Source organism: Rhineura floridana, chromosome 11 (assembly GCF_030035675.1).
Source record: "Rhineura floridana isolate rRhiFlo1 chromosome 11, rRhiFlo1.hap2, whole genome shotgun sequence".
NCBI lineage: Eukaryota > Metazoa > Chordata > Lepidosauria > Squamata > Rhineuridae > Rhineura > Rhineura floridana.
The window spans coordinates 19927291-19943048 of NC_084490.1; the positions used below are offsets into that span (position 1 = coordinate 19927291).

General features: G+C 42.7%; 1 protein-coding gene across 2 annotated transcripts; it reads left to right on the forward strand.

Moving 5' to 3' along the window:
• Nucleotides 1-8258: 8258 nt before the first annotated feature.
• Nucleotides 8259-15678, forward strand: KDELR1 (KDEL endoplasmic reticulum protein retention receptor 1). Of its 2 annotated transcripts, XM_061589524.1 has the most exons (6): nucleotides 8261-8373; nucleotides 8467-8606; nucleotides 10522-10622; nucleotides 11581-11739; nucleotides 13555-13807; nucleotides 14899-15678. In XM_061589524.1, exons 2-6 carry the CDS (start codon nucleotides 8516-8518, stop codon nucleotides 14931-14933), a joined length of 639 nt encoding a protein of 212 aa, XP_061445508.1. In that variant the 5' UTR covers nucleotides 8261-8373; nucleotides 8467-8515; the 3' UTR covers nucleotides 14934-15678. The 2 variants fall into 2 exon arrangements, with proteins under 2 accessions (XP_061445507.1, XP_061445508.1); XM_061589523.1 differs by having other exon boundaries at nucleotides 8259-8606.
• Nucleotides 15679-15758: the final 80 nt, after the last annotated feature.

Sequence of the window (15758 nt, forward strand, 5' to 3'; positions counted from 1 at the left end):
GCAGGCAAAATTCATGAGTAGGAGACAAGATTCCTGCTTGTCTTTGCTCAACGATCGAATTTTCTGCATTCTGACATAACATTTTTTTCTCTACGGATATTTCTCTCCTGTGTGTATTCTTTTGCAGACAGCGAAGGAGGAAAATTACACCAAAATCATTGTCAAGAGCAGGGTAGGATATTCTAGGAGTCTGAAGTGGAGATACTGAGGCCGGGTGGGGGGAGGGGTGCATAATTCAAAGGTTAATTAAGAGAGGAGGGGTGGCAAAGACTGGAAATGGATGATAGTTGTGTTGTTCCCCACACCCCAAGAGTTGATGGCAGTTTGGATGATGGGATGCTGCTCAGGGGATCTAAACATGGTCGGCCTTTGGAATATAGGTTTTATAGGTTTTTATATTGTTTCCTTCCAAACCTGTTTGAGGTAACAGTGAGACAAAAAAAACCATGTGTACACCACAGGAGGCAAAGCCTCTGCCAAACCATTTTCAACTCTCTTACAAATCATTCTTTGACTCTCACATTTGACTAGCAGTCAAGATTTCTATGTCTGCTGGGACTTCCTGATTTGTATGTATATGTGCAGCAAGAAAGCTCAAAAAGACCCTGATGGTTGAGATGGTGGCAGGTGGATAGGATGCTGCTTCCAATGACTCACCCACAAGATGGACCGATCCTGCAGGATGGGTGGACTGGAGCTGTGCAGGCATACCTATCCACCAGTTCAGCACGTGTGTACCTCCTGTGATAAACATCTACCAACACACAAGCTGTAAAATAAAGCCATTCATAAAAACACCCCTAAGAGAAATGAATGTTAATACAAAACCACACATTTTTAGACATTTCCAGGTGTGTATATATATATTCATGACTGAACATGCCCCAAGAGTCCTAGGAGGAAAATAGCAAGGGTGGATCAGACCAGCATCCATTTTGTCTAGCATTCTGCTTCCAGTGACAGATAAGCCACTGCTGGATGCTCACAAGCAAGGCACAAAGGCAGTGGCCTTCCTCTCTAGCTTGTCACCAACACCTGTTCTTCTGAGGTATACTGTCTCTATATATGGAGGTTTCATTTTGTGACCATAACAAATATTATTTGTTTGTTTGTTTGTTTGTTTGTTTATTATTATTATTATTCAATTTATTAGTCGCCCATCTGGCTGGTTGACCAGTCACTCTGGGCGACGTACACGATAAAACGATACATTAAACATTACAATTTAAAAACCTAACAATAAAAGCTTAACCCATCCCAAAAGCTTTCCTGAAGAGCCAAGTCTTCAGAGTCCGGCAGAAAGTCATCTCAGAGGGGGCATGACGGAGATCATTTGGGAGAGAATTCCATAGGATGGGGGCCACTATTGAGAAGGCCCTCTCTCTAGTCCTCACCAGTCTTGCTGTTTTTACCGGTGGTATCGAGAGAAGGTCCTCTGAGGCTGATCTTGTTGAGCGGCAACCCTGACGATGCTGGAGGCACTCCTTCAGATAGACTGGGCCAAAACCGTATAGGGTTTTAAAGGTCAGAACCAACAATTTGGGATAATTTGTATCCCGCCCTTCCTCCCAGCTGGAGCCCAGGGCAGCAAACAAAGCGCTAAAAACACTTTAAAACATCATAAAAACAGATCTTAAAATACATTAAAATAAAACAGCGTTAAAAACATTATTAAAAAACATATTAAGCAATTCCAACACAGATGCAGACTGGGATAGGTCTCAGCTTAAAAGGCTTGTTGAAAGAGGAAAGTCTTCAAAAGGCACCGAAAAGACAGCAGAGATGCCGCCTGCCTAATATTCAAAGGGAGGGAATTGCATAGGGTAGGTGCTGCCACACTAAAGGTCCGTTTCCTATATTGTGCAGAACGAACCTCCTGATAAGATGGTATCTGCAGGAGGCTCTCACCTGCAGAGCGCAGCGATCGACTGGGTATATAAGGGGTAAGACAGTCTTTCAGGTATCCTGAAATAATAAGCTGTTCCTAGACCTACATTCCACTAATTTGGCTAATCAGATTTTTTAAAAGATCTCTAAGGTAATGACGATGGCTGCCTCATATGGTAGTGAATTCCACATGTGAAATATGTTTGAAGGACTTCTTTTTACCAGTCTTGAACCAACTGCCAACCAGTTTTACCAGGTGAGTGTTAAGAAAGGAGAATAATTCCTCCTCTCTGCAGGGTTAGTAATTTTATGAATCTCTAACTTGTCCCACGCCTAATACAAAAAGCCCCCAATTGGGAACATAAAAAGAATTATCTTGCTAGATTAGACCAAGAGCTACACACTAATACCATTTCCCTGGCATGCAGAAACATTAACTTGCAGAAATTATTTTTACACAGGCAAAAGTTCACCAGATCCATTCGTAGGTTTGTGATATACACATTATACAATTAATATGAAAGCATACTTCTAGGCTCTTGTTTTCCGTCAAGGCATATGAGACACATTGTGTATATATAAAGTGAGGTACACCTAAGGTGTGCAGATAAATATACTAATATGCACAACCTTTCACACACAATTGCCAGGTGCTCCCAACACACACAGGTGCTTGAGTCCAGGGAGTTCTGCACACAAGTTGTTTTTAACAGTGTCCCCTCAGTCCTCTTTTCTCTTTCTCTCCAGCTCCAGTATGGGAGCTTGTGGGAACAATGTGTTCTTTGTAGCCGAGGGAACATTATGTAGCAAAATATGTGCAACATTCCCACTTGAGCCCCCTAATCATTCAAACCCAATTAAAATCTCCACATCAGCAGCCCAGTACAACAACATTCCGAAGAGCCGGGCCCATGACCAAGTTGAAAGCCAGAAAATGTATATCCCAGACCTACAACTGGAAGTGTAATGAAACACGACACAAACATATCTGGTTGGGCTTTGTTCCTGATGCACACATCGCTTGACATCTTCATTTTGATTCTTTCTCTCTGCTCAGAAATCCAAGCCAATCAAAATGATGTGCTGCCTCTCACCCATATAGCTTCAGTGACTTTTTAAAGCTAGCGTGGCTTGAGTCCCAGTACCTCTGTCTTCCCTAGAAACATTACTTCTTGACCTTAAATGTGTAAGGACAGGCTGCAATTGTTCAGTGTTGTGGGGAAGACACTCTGCACATGTGTAGAGAGGCTTTTTTCTATTATGCACTCTTCCAGGATGAACCTAGTATTGAGAGCAGGCTATGGGGCTGAGGCCTGGCTGAGCCCTGTTATAAAATAAACCCTGGAAGTCCTGCATGCCAAATTCCCCTGCTTGGGCTCACTATACACGACTCAATCCCAGAAAACCTCCATATTCTGATTCTCAGCATCCTTTGCTCTAATGCTCAAGACAACCCTGACGTGCCCTTGAAGGACCCAGATCCTCCCTCACTTAAAACACTGTTTATTCTTCTTACACACATACCCCACCTGGCAGTGACATTTTCTGGGAGGTATTGCAGGTGGGAGGTGGAAACTGGCTTCAGGGGAAGGACCATTTTGTTTATGGCCCCTGCATTGAGTAGGAAAGTGGTACCATCTGGCCTTGGGGGTCTCAGTGATGGTGAATGGGAAAGGGAATGATTCATTTATTCCTCTTCCACACCCCATGATGGTTGCCATTGGCAGTTGCTGCCTAGCGAAATTCATGTCTCCCTGCTTTTTAAACACTTTGTTAATTGCTTTTTTGGATACGCTCTGCTCCGCACGAATGAGACCAGAATAACTATTATTACCCTGGGAAGCAGGAGTTTTGGGTTCTGTCGAAGAGCAGTGAGAAGAACTGAGTGAGGGGAGAGCTGGAGGTTAGCCATGCAAGAGTCTGCAGTCTAGTGGGTCAGAACAGGAGGATGCTTGAAATCTCTGGGGCAGAAAGAGGGGGCTCGTGGAGGGGTTTGGATTATCAGGAAGGGGGAGGGGATAGCATCTAAATTGATTGGTGGATGGGGCAGGGGTTATTTTGAGCTAGGATTCTTGACTTTTCCCCATTGCACATCTTTTTCCATTTGTGCAGTTCTACAAGAAGGGTGGAATTTGTTTGTTTGTTTAACCCCGAGGACCAGATGGCAAACAACATGCCATGAACTGGAGAGCCACTGCTAATAGCACACTTTAAATGCATATCATTTTCATACAGTTGATGTGAATGTGGCGGGTGCCAAACTGCAACCAACAGTGGTGCTGTGCTTATTCTATGGTAATCTCAGAAATGGTTCAACTTGACGAGTGAAAAAAAGATGCAAGGCAGCGACAGGTCAGTAACTTGAACAGAGGGAGCAGCAGGGAGGGAGGGCACCCTCCCATTCTCTGGAAATTTTCTTGCAACATTCTAAATGAAAAATAGAATAGGGGATGATTTTAATGTGAATTGACCTGGTATGAACAGACATTTATGTTCCTGAATCTTTTGATTCGCCTGAATGCTTCAACAGTCCTATTAGAATCATGTTGTCTCTTCAAAAAGAAAAATGCAAGTGTCAGGATTCTAACAAGCTGCAAGCTACAAAAAATGTCACAGCTAAGCCTAAAGGCAGACCAGACTACTCCTGCTTAGGCTAACCACAGGTCTGGTTAGCACAACACACGCTTATACCCTAAAGACATTCTTCCTGACTGGAAAACCAGATGGAAATACAGTCAGCTGAATGCCTCTAGAAAGCAATGGAAGCAAACAAAAGGGTTGTAGTGCAGTGGCAGAACATATGCTTTGTGTGTGGAATGCCAGAGTCCCAGATTTGATCTATGGCAAATGTGGGGAACCTTTAGCCCTCCAGATGTTGCTGAACTGCAACTCCCATCAACCTTAGCAAACATGGCCAATGACCAGGGATGCCAGGAGGTGTGGTTCAGCAACATCTGGAGGGTGAAAGGTTCCCTCCACCTGATCTATGTCATCTCCAGGTAGGCCTGGGAAAGATTGCTCTCTGAAATCCTGGAGAGCCACCACCAGTTAGTGTACTACCAAGCTACATTGACCCAGCAATCTGACTTGGTGAAAGATTTGCCCCAAGTAGCTGAAGCAGAACTGCTCAAACATGGAGCTACAGCACTTTAGTGAGACACCACAAATTAAGCAAGCTGTTGCCAAATCCAGGCTCAGTAGCCACAAACCTGGCATGGGAACCGAGAAGGCAGAAAGCTCTCACAGAATTCAGGCACAGTCTCTTTCCAGATGCTTGTTTTATGAATAACTTTGCCAGAAAGTATCACAGCACTGTGAGAAATGCAGAAATCACTCTGCTTCCTTGAGACATCCACAGCTGAAGTTGTCTACAAAGCTTTTAAACATTTCCCTAAACACTCTTCAACAATACAGAGTTATGTCCACCTGTGGATAAAGTGTTTTTTTAAAAGCCCCAGTGTGAGCAGGAACATTGGAAGAGAATACCAACCTTGAGGTTACACTGCCCTCTGTTGTCCAAAAATTGTACTTTTGCAAATGAAGAAAAGACAAATAACTTTTTCATTGTCTTAGGGTGCTTCCAGACTGTTGCTATTTTCTGGTGCAGTTCAGTCCAGTCACATACCAGCAAATTCAGATTGCACAATTAAACTTGGAGCTCTTGCATAAAAACTCATTTCCCCCAAATCTGGCGTTTTTGCAATAAGGAAAGTGATGGGAAAATACACTGGAAAATGTACTTTTAATATTAATAACCTCCCTGCAAACAAATCAGAATGAACATTCAGTAAATAGCTGACATCATCTAATCTCCCCACAAACAAATGAGTATGAATGCTTAATATCCAGGTCAACGACAAGCAGCCTAGGAAGGAAGGAAGATCTGAGTCTCTCTGCAAGAGTGCACCAACAGTTAAATAAGGACTGCTTCACACATTAAGGAAGGGCGGGATATAAATCAAATAATTAATAAATAAAACTATGAAATTCCTGCATGGTAGTCATTGCTGTGTAGGCATATCTGTGAAGTGTGCATAGATTGCCATGTATGATGATCCTAAACGTGAAGTTTGCTGTGTGTACACGTGGTGGGAAGCCATGATTCACTGCAACTTCCCATTACAAGTGTACATGGTGTATCACATACATACAAGATTATGAGCAAACAGGAATGAATGAATGCGAACAATTCCTACACAAGTGAATTCCACGTAACAGGACTGTGGAACTTTTGGGCATCTAGATGTTGCTGGACTGCAGCTCCCATCAGCCCTGACTACTGGTCATGCTGGCTGGAGGTGATGGGTGTTGGAGTCCAACAACGTCATAAGGGCCAGAGGTTCCATAGATCTTCTGTATAGGAATTGCTTCAGGCCTTATGCCCACCCAGTCTTCTTGAACCCAGGATTCTTGACTCCTGCTCTGTACTATTCAAGTAACCTTGTCTCCTACTGTGGCAACACATTGTTCTGGTTTTGTGCTTAATGGTTTATGCACAGCTGGTTTTCCTTAAACAGAAAGGTCCCTTCTCTCACCCATGGATCCCTTCTAGGGCTTGTTGCCACCTTCATTTTCACTGCAGGTTCTCCTGCCTTTGGGCAGCTGAGGTGGAAGGATGATGCATCTGTTTCCCCAAGAGGCTATGTTCAGACTTCAGCATAAGATTCAGTGGCTGGCCCTTGTTCAGAGGTTAAGCCACAAGCAGAGAGCAAATTCGGGCATTTCAGCCCACAATAAATGTATGTGTCCTCACAAAAGTAACCAGATTGGAATGGTAGCAACAAACTCTCTTCACGAGTAAAAACATTTTGTATTTTTTTTACCAGAGGGAAAAAACAACCGCCCTGTTAAAGGGAGAGTAGCTGTCAAAACCCCAACCCCTGTCCAGCCAAGTTTCAGCCTTAGAGAAAAAGCTTTAAAAAATCTGAGGGAATAGCCTCTGCCCCAATGTGCTGGGAGACACAGTCATGGAAAACTGGTAATGGCTGTAACTTCGTGTGTAACATTGGGGCACTCCAGCAAAGAGAGCCAAATCTACATTTATTTATTTATTTATTTATTTATTTATTTATTTATTCTAAGGCAGGGATTGGAAATTGTGGCCCTGCAGGTGTTACTGGACCCATAATTCCTGACTGTTGGCCATGCTGGCTGGGGCTGATGGGAATTGGAGCCCAACCACTTCTGCAGGCTTGCAGATCCCCCACACCTGACCTAAGGGACTGCATGAATTACAGCTTTGTGAACATCTGCTGAGAACCATTGACGGTTCTCAGGATTCTTGGGGAAACGGGAAGTAAACAGGAACTGAGTAAAATATGTCACCTAGATTGTAGAGATCTTAATATGTTACTATATATTTTAAGCCACTTTTTTGGCCAAAAGCCCTTATAGAAGCAGCATCCAAGAAAATAAAAATTTGTAATAAAAAACAACATGTAAGCAAAGAGACAGAAATCATGTCAAGTATCGGAATTCAAAATTTGAGGGATAGCAAATCAGTCTGGGGAGGGCAGATATGTGCAGTCATCTTCTATATATGTGTGTGTGTGAGAGAGAGAGAGCCAGTGCGTGTCACACTTTAATCACTGGTACACTCCGACAGTGAAACTAGCTTCATTTTTTAGTGCAGCCATGCCCCACTGAGGCAGATCTCTGGAGAGCTTCGTAGCGTGGCAGAAATTACACCAGCAACAGCGCCCCCTACTGGACTCACGGCTTCCTTCTGTGAAGCACAGCGCCTTCTACCGAAACGAAGCGCTCTCTCCTACATCCTGCAGCCTAAAAACTTCTTGGTACTCAATACCCGGCAGTTATGTACCACCTCCTCGCTGAGTCCTCACCCTTTCCCCGCAGCACGGATCCTGCCCCCTTCCCGGAGACTATGTCGTTTCAGAGCTGGAAAGGGAGACAGCGCGCGCGCTACGGGACGCGTCTCTAGATACTGGCTTGAAGCCCCCTTTTGTGGCTCTAACACAGGGATGGACTCCTCCTCTCGCGCTCAGCTAGCACGGTCAATGGTGAGGGAGGGTGGGAATTATAGTACAGCAATATCTGGAGGACAACAGGTTTCCCGTCCCTGCTCCAGCGGATCGGGTCGAGATTACCAAAGTGGGGATAGGGGTGGTGGGGCGACTGGGATCCCTGTCCCCGCGGTGGTCCCCACTGTTACCTCTATCTCAGAGGCACTCCGTGTCAACAGAAGTGTAGACTGTTGTGTGTTTGTGTTTAAGAAGATTCCAGCCCCTGAACACGCTTCGGATCTGTCCAAACGGATGATTCTGTCCCTCTGCTCGGAAGCTAGAAGAATGAGCTGGAACTCTTGCTGGTGTCTTCAGTCGTATTCCCTCCCCTCCGGCTTGACTAACCCAGCCCCACTGTGGGTGTGGCAAGCCTTTCTCTCCTCCCCCTTTGTGGCCTGCCTTCCCAGATATCCTTCATGCATACCAGCTTACTTGGATCAAGAAGAAGAAAATAAAAATAAAGGTTTCTTTCCCTCCCCCTCACGCACTACCTTTCCTGGCCTCCTGGGATCTGCTCCGGCCCCCAGACATTTTAATCTTCCACTCTTTTCTGCAGTTTTCCCTCTAGGAAGCTAGGCAAACCTCTACAACACACCCGGAACACCATGAATGTATTCCGCTTCCTGGGAGACATCTCTCATCTTCTAGCTATAATCATCTTGCTGTTGAAGATCTGGAAGACAAGATCATGTGCTGGTAAGAAAGAAAGAGACAAAGGTGTTTCCCTACTTAGCCTACAATGTAGGAATATAAAACGTTCTTTATTCTCGGCCTGGAAGTGATCACATAACAATGAATGTCTAAGCCAAGCTGTAATTGACAAATTTATGCTTGTAATTTACTGATGCAATTACTGTATTCTCCTTTCCCTTCTTGAAGACGGCAATCGTATGCACGCTTACCTGGGAGTAAGCCCCACTGAACATAGTGGGCCTTACTTCTGAGTAAACAGCCACAGGGTTGCACTGTTAATCTCTTGAATGGCCCGTTGAAAGTGATGACTTAGCTTTGTCTTATTTTAGCTATTGATTTTTGAAAATTAAACCATTTCCCTTTATATATTTTTTTCTAAACTTGTATTTCAGGAACTAAAATACATTTCTGTTGCAGATTTATTTTTTCCATGACTTGGAAATTCATGGTGAAACTTAATATTTAAAAAGTTGATACTAGGCTTTGATCATAGAAAAGTTGTTTCTTGCCTTTCTTTGAAACATCAACAAAAAATCTGTTTTCATAAAGAAATGCAGAAACATATAGCTGGTTTATTGTTTTTGTAAACCTTTCCTTTGCCAAATTTTTCTTTTTCAAACTACATACTTGGTCTGAGCCTATAAATGCTTACTTGGAAGCATGTCCCGCTTTGTTCACTGGGGATTACTTTTAGGCAAATGTGCACAGGATTGCAGACTTAAAGAAACTAAAATGTTCTCCCTTTTAGGAAGCTAGTGGTCATTTAAAAAATTCTTCAGAGGTTAGATTTAAACTTTCTTTTCCACGTCATCTAAGGAGTTCCTATGAAAGAACTTTATTAGACTGTTGTGAGCTCACCTTTTGTTGAATAGAGGCCCTGACTTAATATATGGCAGCTTCCTGTGTCCCTACTACTTTTGTTTGGGAGCTCAATAGTTTTCCCTAGGGGAAAAGCTGGTTTTGCTAAAAACCCGTGACCGATTGTGGAATAATATTTCTAGGTGTAGGAACTATGTATCTATGTTGAATTAAACTCACTCATTAAAAAAATAGGATCCCCCCATTCATTTGTGGGTTGCTATTTTGTTCTTTTATAGCAATACTTTACTAAAACATATATTTGAAACTTGCTTTGAGGGGAGGATTTGCTTTTCTGAGTTGCATAGTTATCCTGGCCAGGCATGTTAGCTGCCCTTTGTAGTGGGGAGGGAAGGAAGTTGCAATGAGGGGGAGCCAAGTGGAAGTTTGCGTTCTTTGTAGATAAAAATGTATGGAATACACTGGGGGCAAGCCGGTTACGGGGAACTTGACACCGAGGTATAAGGCTGAATGATGACGTGGAAACTAGTTTAGATTAGATTGGGCAAAGTTTCTAGTCTCCTCCTGAAAAAAATAGAATTGGATTTTCCTATTGTTTGGGTGATGCCAGGTCTATATAGAGCAAGAGGATTTGGATGAAGAGAAGCCAGAGGCCTAGCATAGGTGTGGATATCCTTAGGCCTGAGTAGGAAACATTCCCCTGCACAGCAAAACTAGGAAAGGCCATGGATTACTTCACAAAGCAGGCCCAGTCAGCAATTCATCCAATCAAACCTAATGAGCCTAGCACATTACCATCCTAGCTCTAGAGTTCTCTTGTACTTTGTTGTATGCCTATGTGTTGTGTTCCTATGTATTCTAGGTGTGTTTAGATGTGACAGGCTTTGATGCTGGATGTTGAAATCCTGAAGAGTTTGGGCAAAGATTCTTTGTGATCTTTTAGTTGGTCCCAGTAAAGATATTGCCTACTGTTGCTTTTGAGTGTGTGTATGTATGTATGTGTATATACATTTCCAACACAGCTACCTGCAACTTTTGTTATTTCACAGAAGCCTCATGGCTATTTGTGAATTTCATTGCCCTGTGCTTCTCTGTGCAGGGATTTCTGGGAAGAGCCAAGTTCTCTTTGCCATTGTTTTCACCACTCGGTACCTAGACCTATTTACCAACTACATCTCCTTGTACAACACCTCCATGAAGGTACAGGCTTGACAGTGGATTGGATGGGACTGGGCGGGAGGAGAGGTGAATAGGTATGGAGGGATGTGTGGGTCTGCCATAGGTAAAACAGAGAGGGAAATGTTTAGGAGGAAGGGAAGGCGTGGTTCCCAGCTTTTGCGCCCCACATATGCATGCTTTGCTTGAAACAGCTTCACAGCCACAATCCATTACAGGAGAGGAGAGGGCAGACTACAATTCTACACCCACTTACCTGGGAGTAAGCCCCATTCAGCTCAGTGCAACTTCTGTCTAGCCATGGATAGGGTTGCACTGTTAATCTCTTACAAATGCAAGCCTTAGTAAGTGTACTCAGAAGTAAGTCCCAATGAGTTCAGTTCAGCATATGATGCAGTTATAAAAAGTTGATATAAGATAAAGCAAGCTTTTGAGTTTTACAGGACACTTATTCAAATAGAATAATTAGTGTTAAGACCTTGCAATCTTTTGGCCTATAGTTCTGGACAAGCTTAACAGCAGCATGTTCTTATACCAAAAGAAGGTTAAAAGCAAGAGAGTGAATTAAAAATATTTAATTAGTTAACCCTAACCTTGAAAGAGTGCCCTGAAAAGTAAATTACAGAATGTACTGAGATCTACAAGAATGATACAGCACTTTTCAGTGTGAGGCTAATAAAGGAAAAGGGAGGAAGATGTGGTTATATATAAAAGATGTAGAATGGGTGGGTAGGTGGGTGGGGAAGGTTGACTAGAACCTAAAGAGGGCTCTTGAATCTAGAAGGGAGAGGTGTAAATGACCTGTTTTCTATTTAATTTAATCTAATAGGGACTATTTAATATTTAAGACAGGTTTCCTAGGGAGGAGCGGACTCTCCATAACATGGCTAAAATGTAGTAGGGCTGATGTACATTAAGAATTGGGGAGGTGGTGTGATAGTTGGTCTTGGTGACACCTCTTAATTTATTTTGTCTCCTGTAGGTGGTTTATATTGCATGCTCTTATGCCACAGTATGGATGATCTATAGCAAATTCAAAGCCACCTATGATGGCAACCACGACACCTTCCGAGTGGAGTTCCTGGTCCTTCCCACAGCAGTGTTAGCTTTCCTAGTGAATCATGATTTCACTCCCCTAGAGGTAATTCAATGTATGGGTTGGTCTTGTTTTGCACTAAGATCCAAGCCCCAAATGGGCAGCTGGATACATGAGGGGAAAAGAACCTTTTTGGCCCCACACACCACCTGTAGGGCAGGGATCACATGCCAGTGAATGTGGTTGGATCCAGTCACATCTCTCCACATATTAAAACATTAGTGCCCATTCGTACATCCAGATATGCGCCAACTGGCACACACCCAAAGTCATGGGAAGAAAGATGTGCAGGGATACCGTCCCTGTGCACCTTACTCCACAACATAATTGAGCCTCCCAAAGAGAAGTTTGGAAGGCTGGGTGTGTGTACGCATGATTTTAAATGGGCAGAAAGGTATGCAAGGATGACCCTCCTTGTGCATCTTTCTTTCCATTAGAATGGCTGCATGGGGTGTGCTGGAGGGAAATCAAAATCACTGCAGTATGGGAACAGCAGTCTGTCCTCCACTTCCTGGCTGATCAGCTGGGAAAGGTAGATGGGGTTTCCTGGGGCTTGGTAAAGATGTACAGCAGAGGTTCCTTGAGCGTCATTCAGGTGGTCTGTGGTATGTCTGTGGATTTGTGGTTGATGGGAGAGGGCATATCCATCTCATTAAATATTCATATTGATTTTTAGTTGCATGTTATTGCTTCTTTTGCTTCCTTTATTTTGTGGTTTATTGTTTTACAGTTTGAATTGTGATACAATAAAATACAATATGTAAGAATTAAAAGTAAAACAATGCAATGAAAAATCACTAAGTTGTTATGCCAAGACCCTTAGCAATTTTCAAGTGATCCCAGGGTGGGGTGCAGTGTGGTGGGGAGTCTGAGAACCACTGCTGTATAGAGTGTGGACAAGGGTCACCTACAGGCCATGGGTTGTCAACCTATGCTATAAGATGAAGTCTCCCAGTCCCCAGACATTCTTCTTGATCCAACTGCTGGCACCATTTAGCATTCCAGCCAAGGAGCAGCTACATCTGAGGATATCTTCACATCTTACATGTCTGTATTCTTGTATTTCATCTTATTTTGCTCCTGGTACTAATTCTCTATCCTCCTGCTCTCTCTTTAGGATTTTGGAATTGTTCTTAGAGTTGTTTTCTAAAGCAGCACTGTTCATCAGCACTTGTGTGCCCATGCACAAATAAATCTGAAGTACATTTATGCAAAATTAGCTCCAGTGAGGGTGGATGGCACTCAAATAGGTTTGTGATTTAGCCAAGATTATATAGTCAGAAACAGACCCCTCTGCAAAATAAATAAAATCCAATGTTTTAAAAAGGAAAATGTTTCCAGTAATTCTGAGGTGGGGGTGGGAGACTATGACTAGGACAAGGAACATGGTATATGTCCAATTAGGGTAGGCAACCTGTGGCCCTCCAGATTTTGGACTACAATTCCTAGAACCTCTGATCACTGGCCATGATGGCTGGTGCTGGAGGGTCACAACATCTGGAGGGTTACAAGTGCTCCCATCTCTGAATTAGGGGACTTTTTGCAAAAAAACACCCAAAGGAAGTGCTAACTGGGGGAAATCAGCAGCATAAACTTCTCGCAGTATTTTCAGTGAAATCATGTAAAATTGATCTGTGGCATATGTACTCTTAATTTCTGGCCTGAATCTTGTAATAGTAGACAATGTAAAAGGCCACTGCTCAGCAACCGGAATTCAATTTTTTTTTCTTTTTAAAAATTCTCAAGCTTATGCTGTGATGGCAGCACAGCTTTGAAGGTATTATGGGCTGGCCTTACGATGTACTTTGTTATCAGAAATACATATCATAATCATATTGTTTCCTTCTTGGATGTCTCCAGATTCTCTGGACCTTCTCCATCTATCTGGAGTCAGTGGCTATTTTGCCACAACTCTTCATGGTCAGTAAGACAGGTGAGGCAGAGACCATCACAAGTCACTATCTCTTCGCCTTGGGTGTCTACCGTGCCCTCTACTTATTCAACTGGATTTGGCGTTACCAGTTTGAGGGCTTCTTCGACCTGATTGCCATTGTGGCCGGTTTGGTGCAAACCATACTCTACTGCGATTTCTTCTACCTCTACGTTACAAAAGGTATCTTGAAACAAGCAGGGATGGAGATTTCTTGATGAGATGAAGTGGGAGGATTCTAGGATTCAACGCTTTTAGAGCAGAGCGGGGTTAGCACAGTGAGTTGGGAGTCTACATCTCAACAAGATGTATATTGTATCTTGAATGAGAGGTGCTGCTATCTGGATCATCACTAGAGGGCACTCTTCAGCTGAAATTGGGTGCCCACCTCTCTTATGGACAGACCTGTTAACTATCCTGCTGGCACTTTACTTATTAGAAATTAGCAACAAATTAATTAGTAGTTCTGTTAATCATTCTTGCGACTGGGAAGAGATGCTATAGGTAAATAGTTCACACATTAAGTGTAAATACTAGGAACCTGTTCCTGTGTGAATACAAGTCTGGTTCAGCCCTATCAGACAAGTGGCCTGTCAGGCACCAGATTGTTAATTATTTACTTTACTGTGGTATTTTTACTTCCATAGTGGTGCCTGTTGGGCTTCTCTGCCTTGGGAACTAAAATGTCTTGGAATGTCTCTTGTTGAAAACATATGCATGGGTTACGGTTTTTTAAAGAGAATGATTTGGGCTGTGTATGTCTACCTGTATGCACACGCACCCCTCAAAGAAAGTGTTGCAATGTGGAATGCTCCTCTTCCCTTAATGTACATCGTTTTGGGGCCACCTGGCATACTCAGTCCTCACTGGGCTGCTTTTGGATCCTTCCCCCACTTTAGATTTTTTTTACCTATTTTTTCCAGCTTCTGTATACATTGGGGTTCCCCTGAGCCTGCTCATACCTCCCTCTTGTTTCTCAGTACCTCCATTTTGGTTACATAGCTATCATAACTCAGCACAAGTTCACTGTTTATATGATATAATATATAATGAGGAGCAGAGTTTTCAGATGCGACCATGCATTTTATAGTGCCACTTTAATTCCAAACATATAATGGCTATTCCTGGTTTATATACTTTCTTTTCCCTGAGGTTGCTGAAAATATATTTTCCCTCATCAGTGGTTGTATCATAGTACTGTGAAGAAATCTCCAGCAAAAGCAAAACAAACCTCCCAAAATTCTCATATGTTCTTTTTCTCTTTCCTCCTTCAGTTCTAAAAGGCAAGAAGTTGAGTTTGCCGGCATAGTTCAGATTGAGACTGTGACAAGATACTTTGGCTGAAGAGGAGGATGGGAATCCTTCACAGGAAGTTTAAAGACAAAGTTTTTTGGGGGGGATATTTTGTTTTGTTTTTACCAGCGAAGTAAAATTACCTGTTGGTCTGTCCTTGCACCTGAACTTTTACCGGAGTGTGATTTGGGACAAGACAATGGATGGTCCTTCCGCTGAAGAGCCTGATATAGAAGGGGTGAGGTGGGCTACAGCTTGGATTCAAAGTTTATAATGACTACCCCTGGTTAATATATAGGCTGCAAGTTTCTCATAGCCCCTTATTGAGCATTATCTTCACTTTCTATACTCTTGACTCTATTTTGTTGATGAACTGGCACAGGTAAGAAACATTTCTTTTAAAAAATCCGGAACATCTTCCTCTCACATTGCACTCATGTTTTGGGTGTGGGGCTGACAACTGCATGAAGAAATCTGAGCTTTTCCTTTTGTGAGGATCTAGTGTGGTGGGACTATCCAGATAAACAGGAGCGCTTAAAAATTTAGTCTTGTTTCCTTTATATAGTTATTACTTTTGTCTAATTTTTAAAAAGATTGCTGGCAAGAAAAGACCTCCTTTATACCTTCTGACACTTACTTCATTTTGTATATTATTTGATGGTTAATTCCTCATCTACTTTAAATAAAATAAACAATTCTCCCCAATTAATTAGTGCCTTTGTGGGAGGGATGGGAATTTAAATAAAAACAAATGTTTTGTTGCCTGTTTGTACTGTGATCTTTGTCCTTCCCTATTCCTGTACACACATCTTTGATTTCCTATGCTAATCTCCTGTACAAT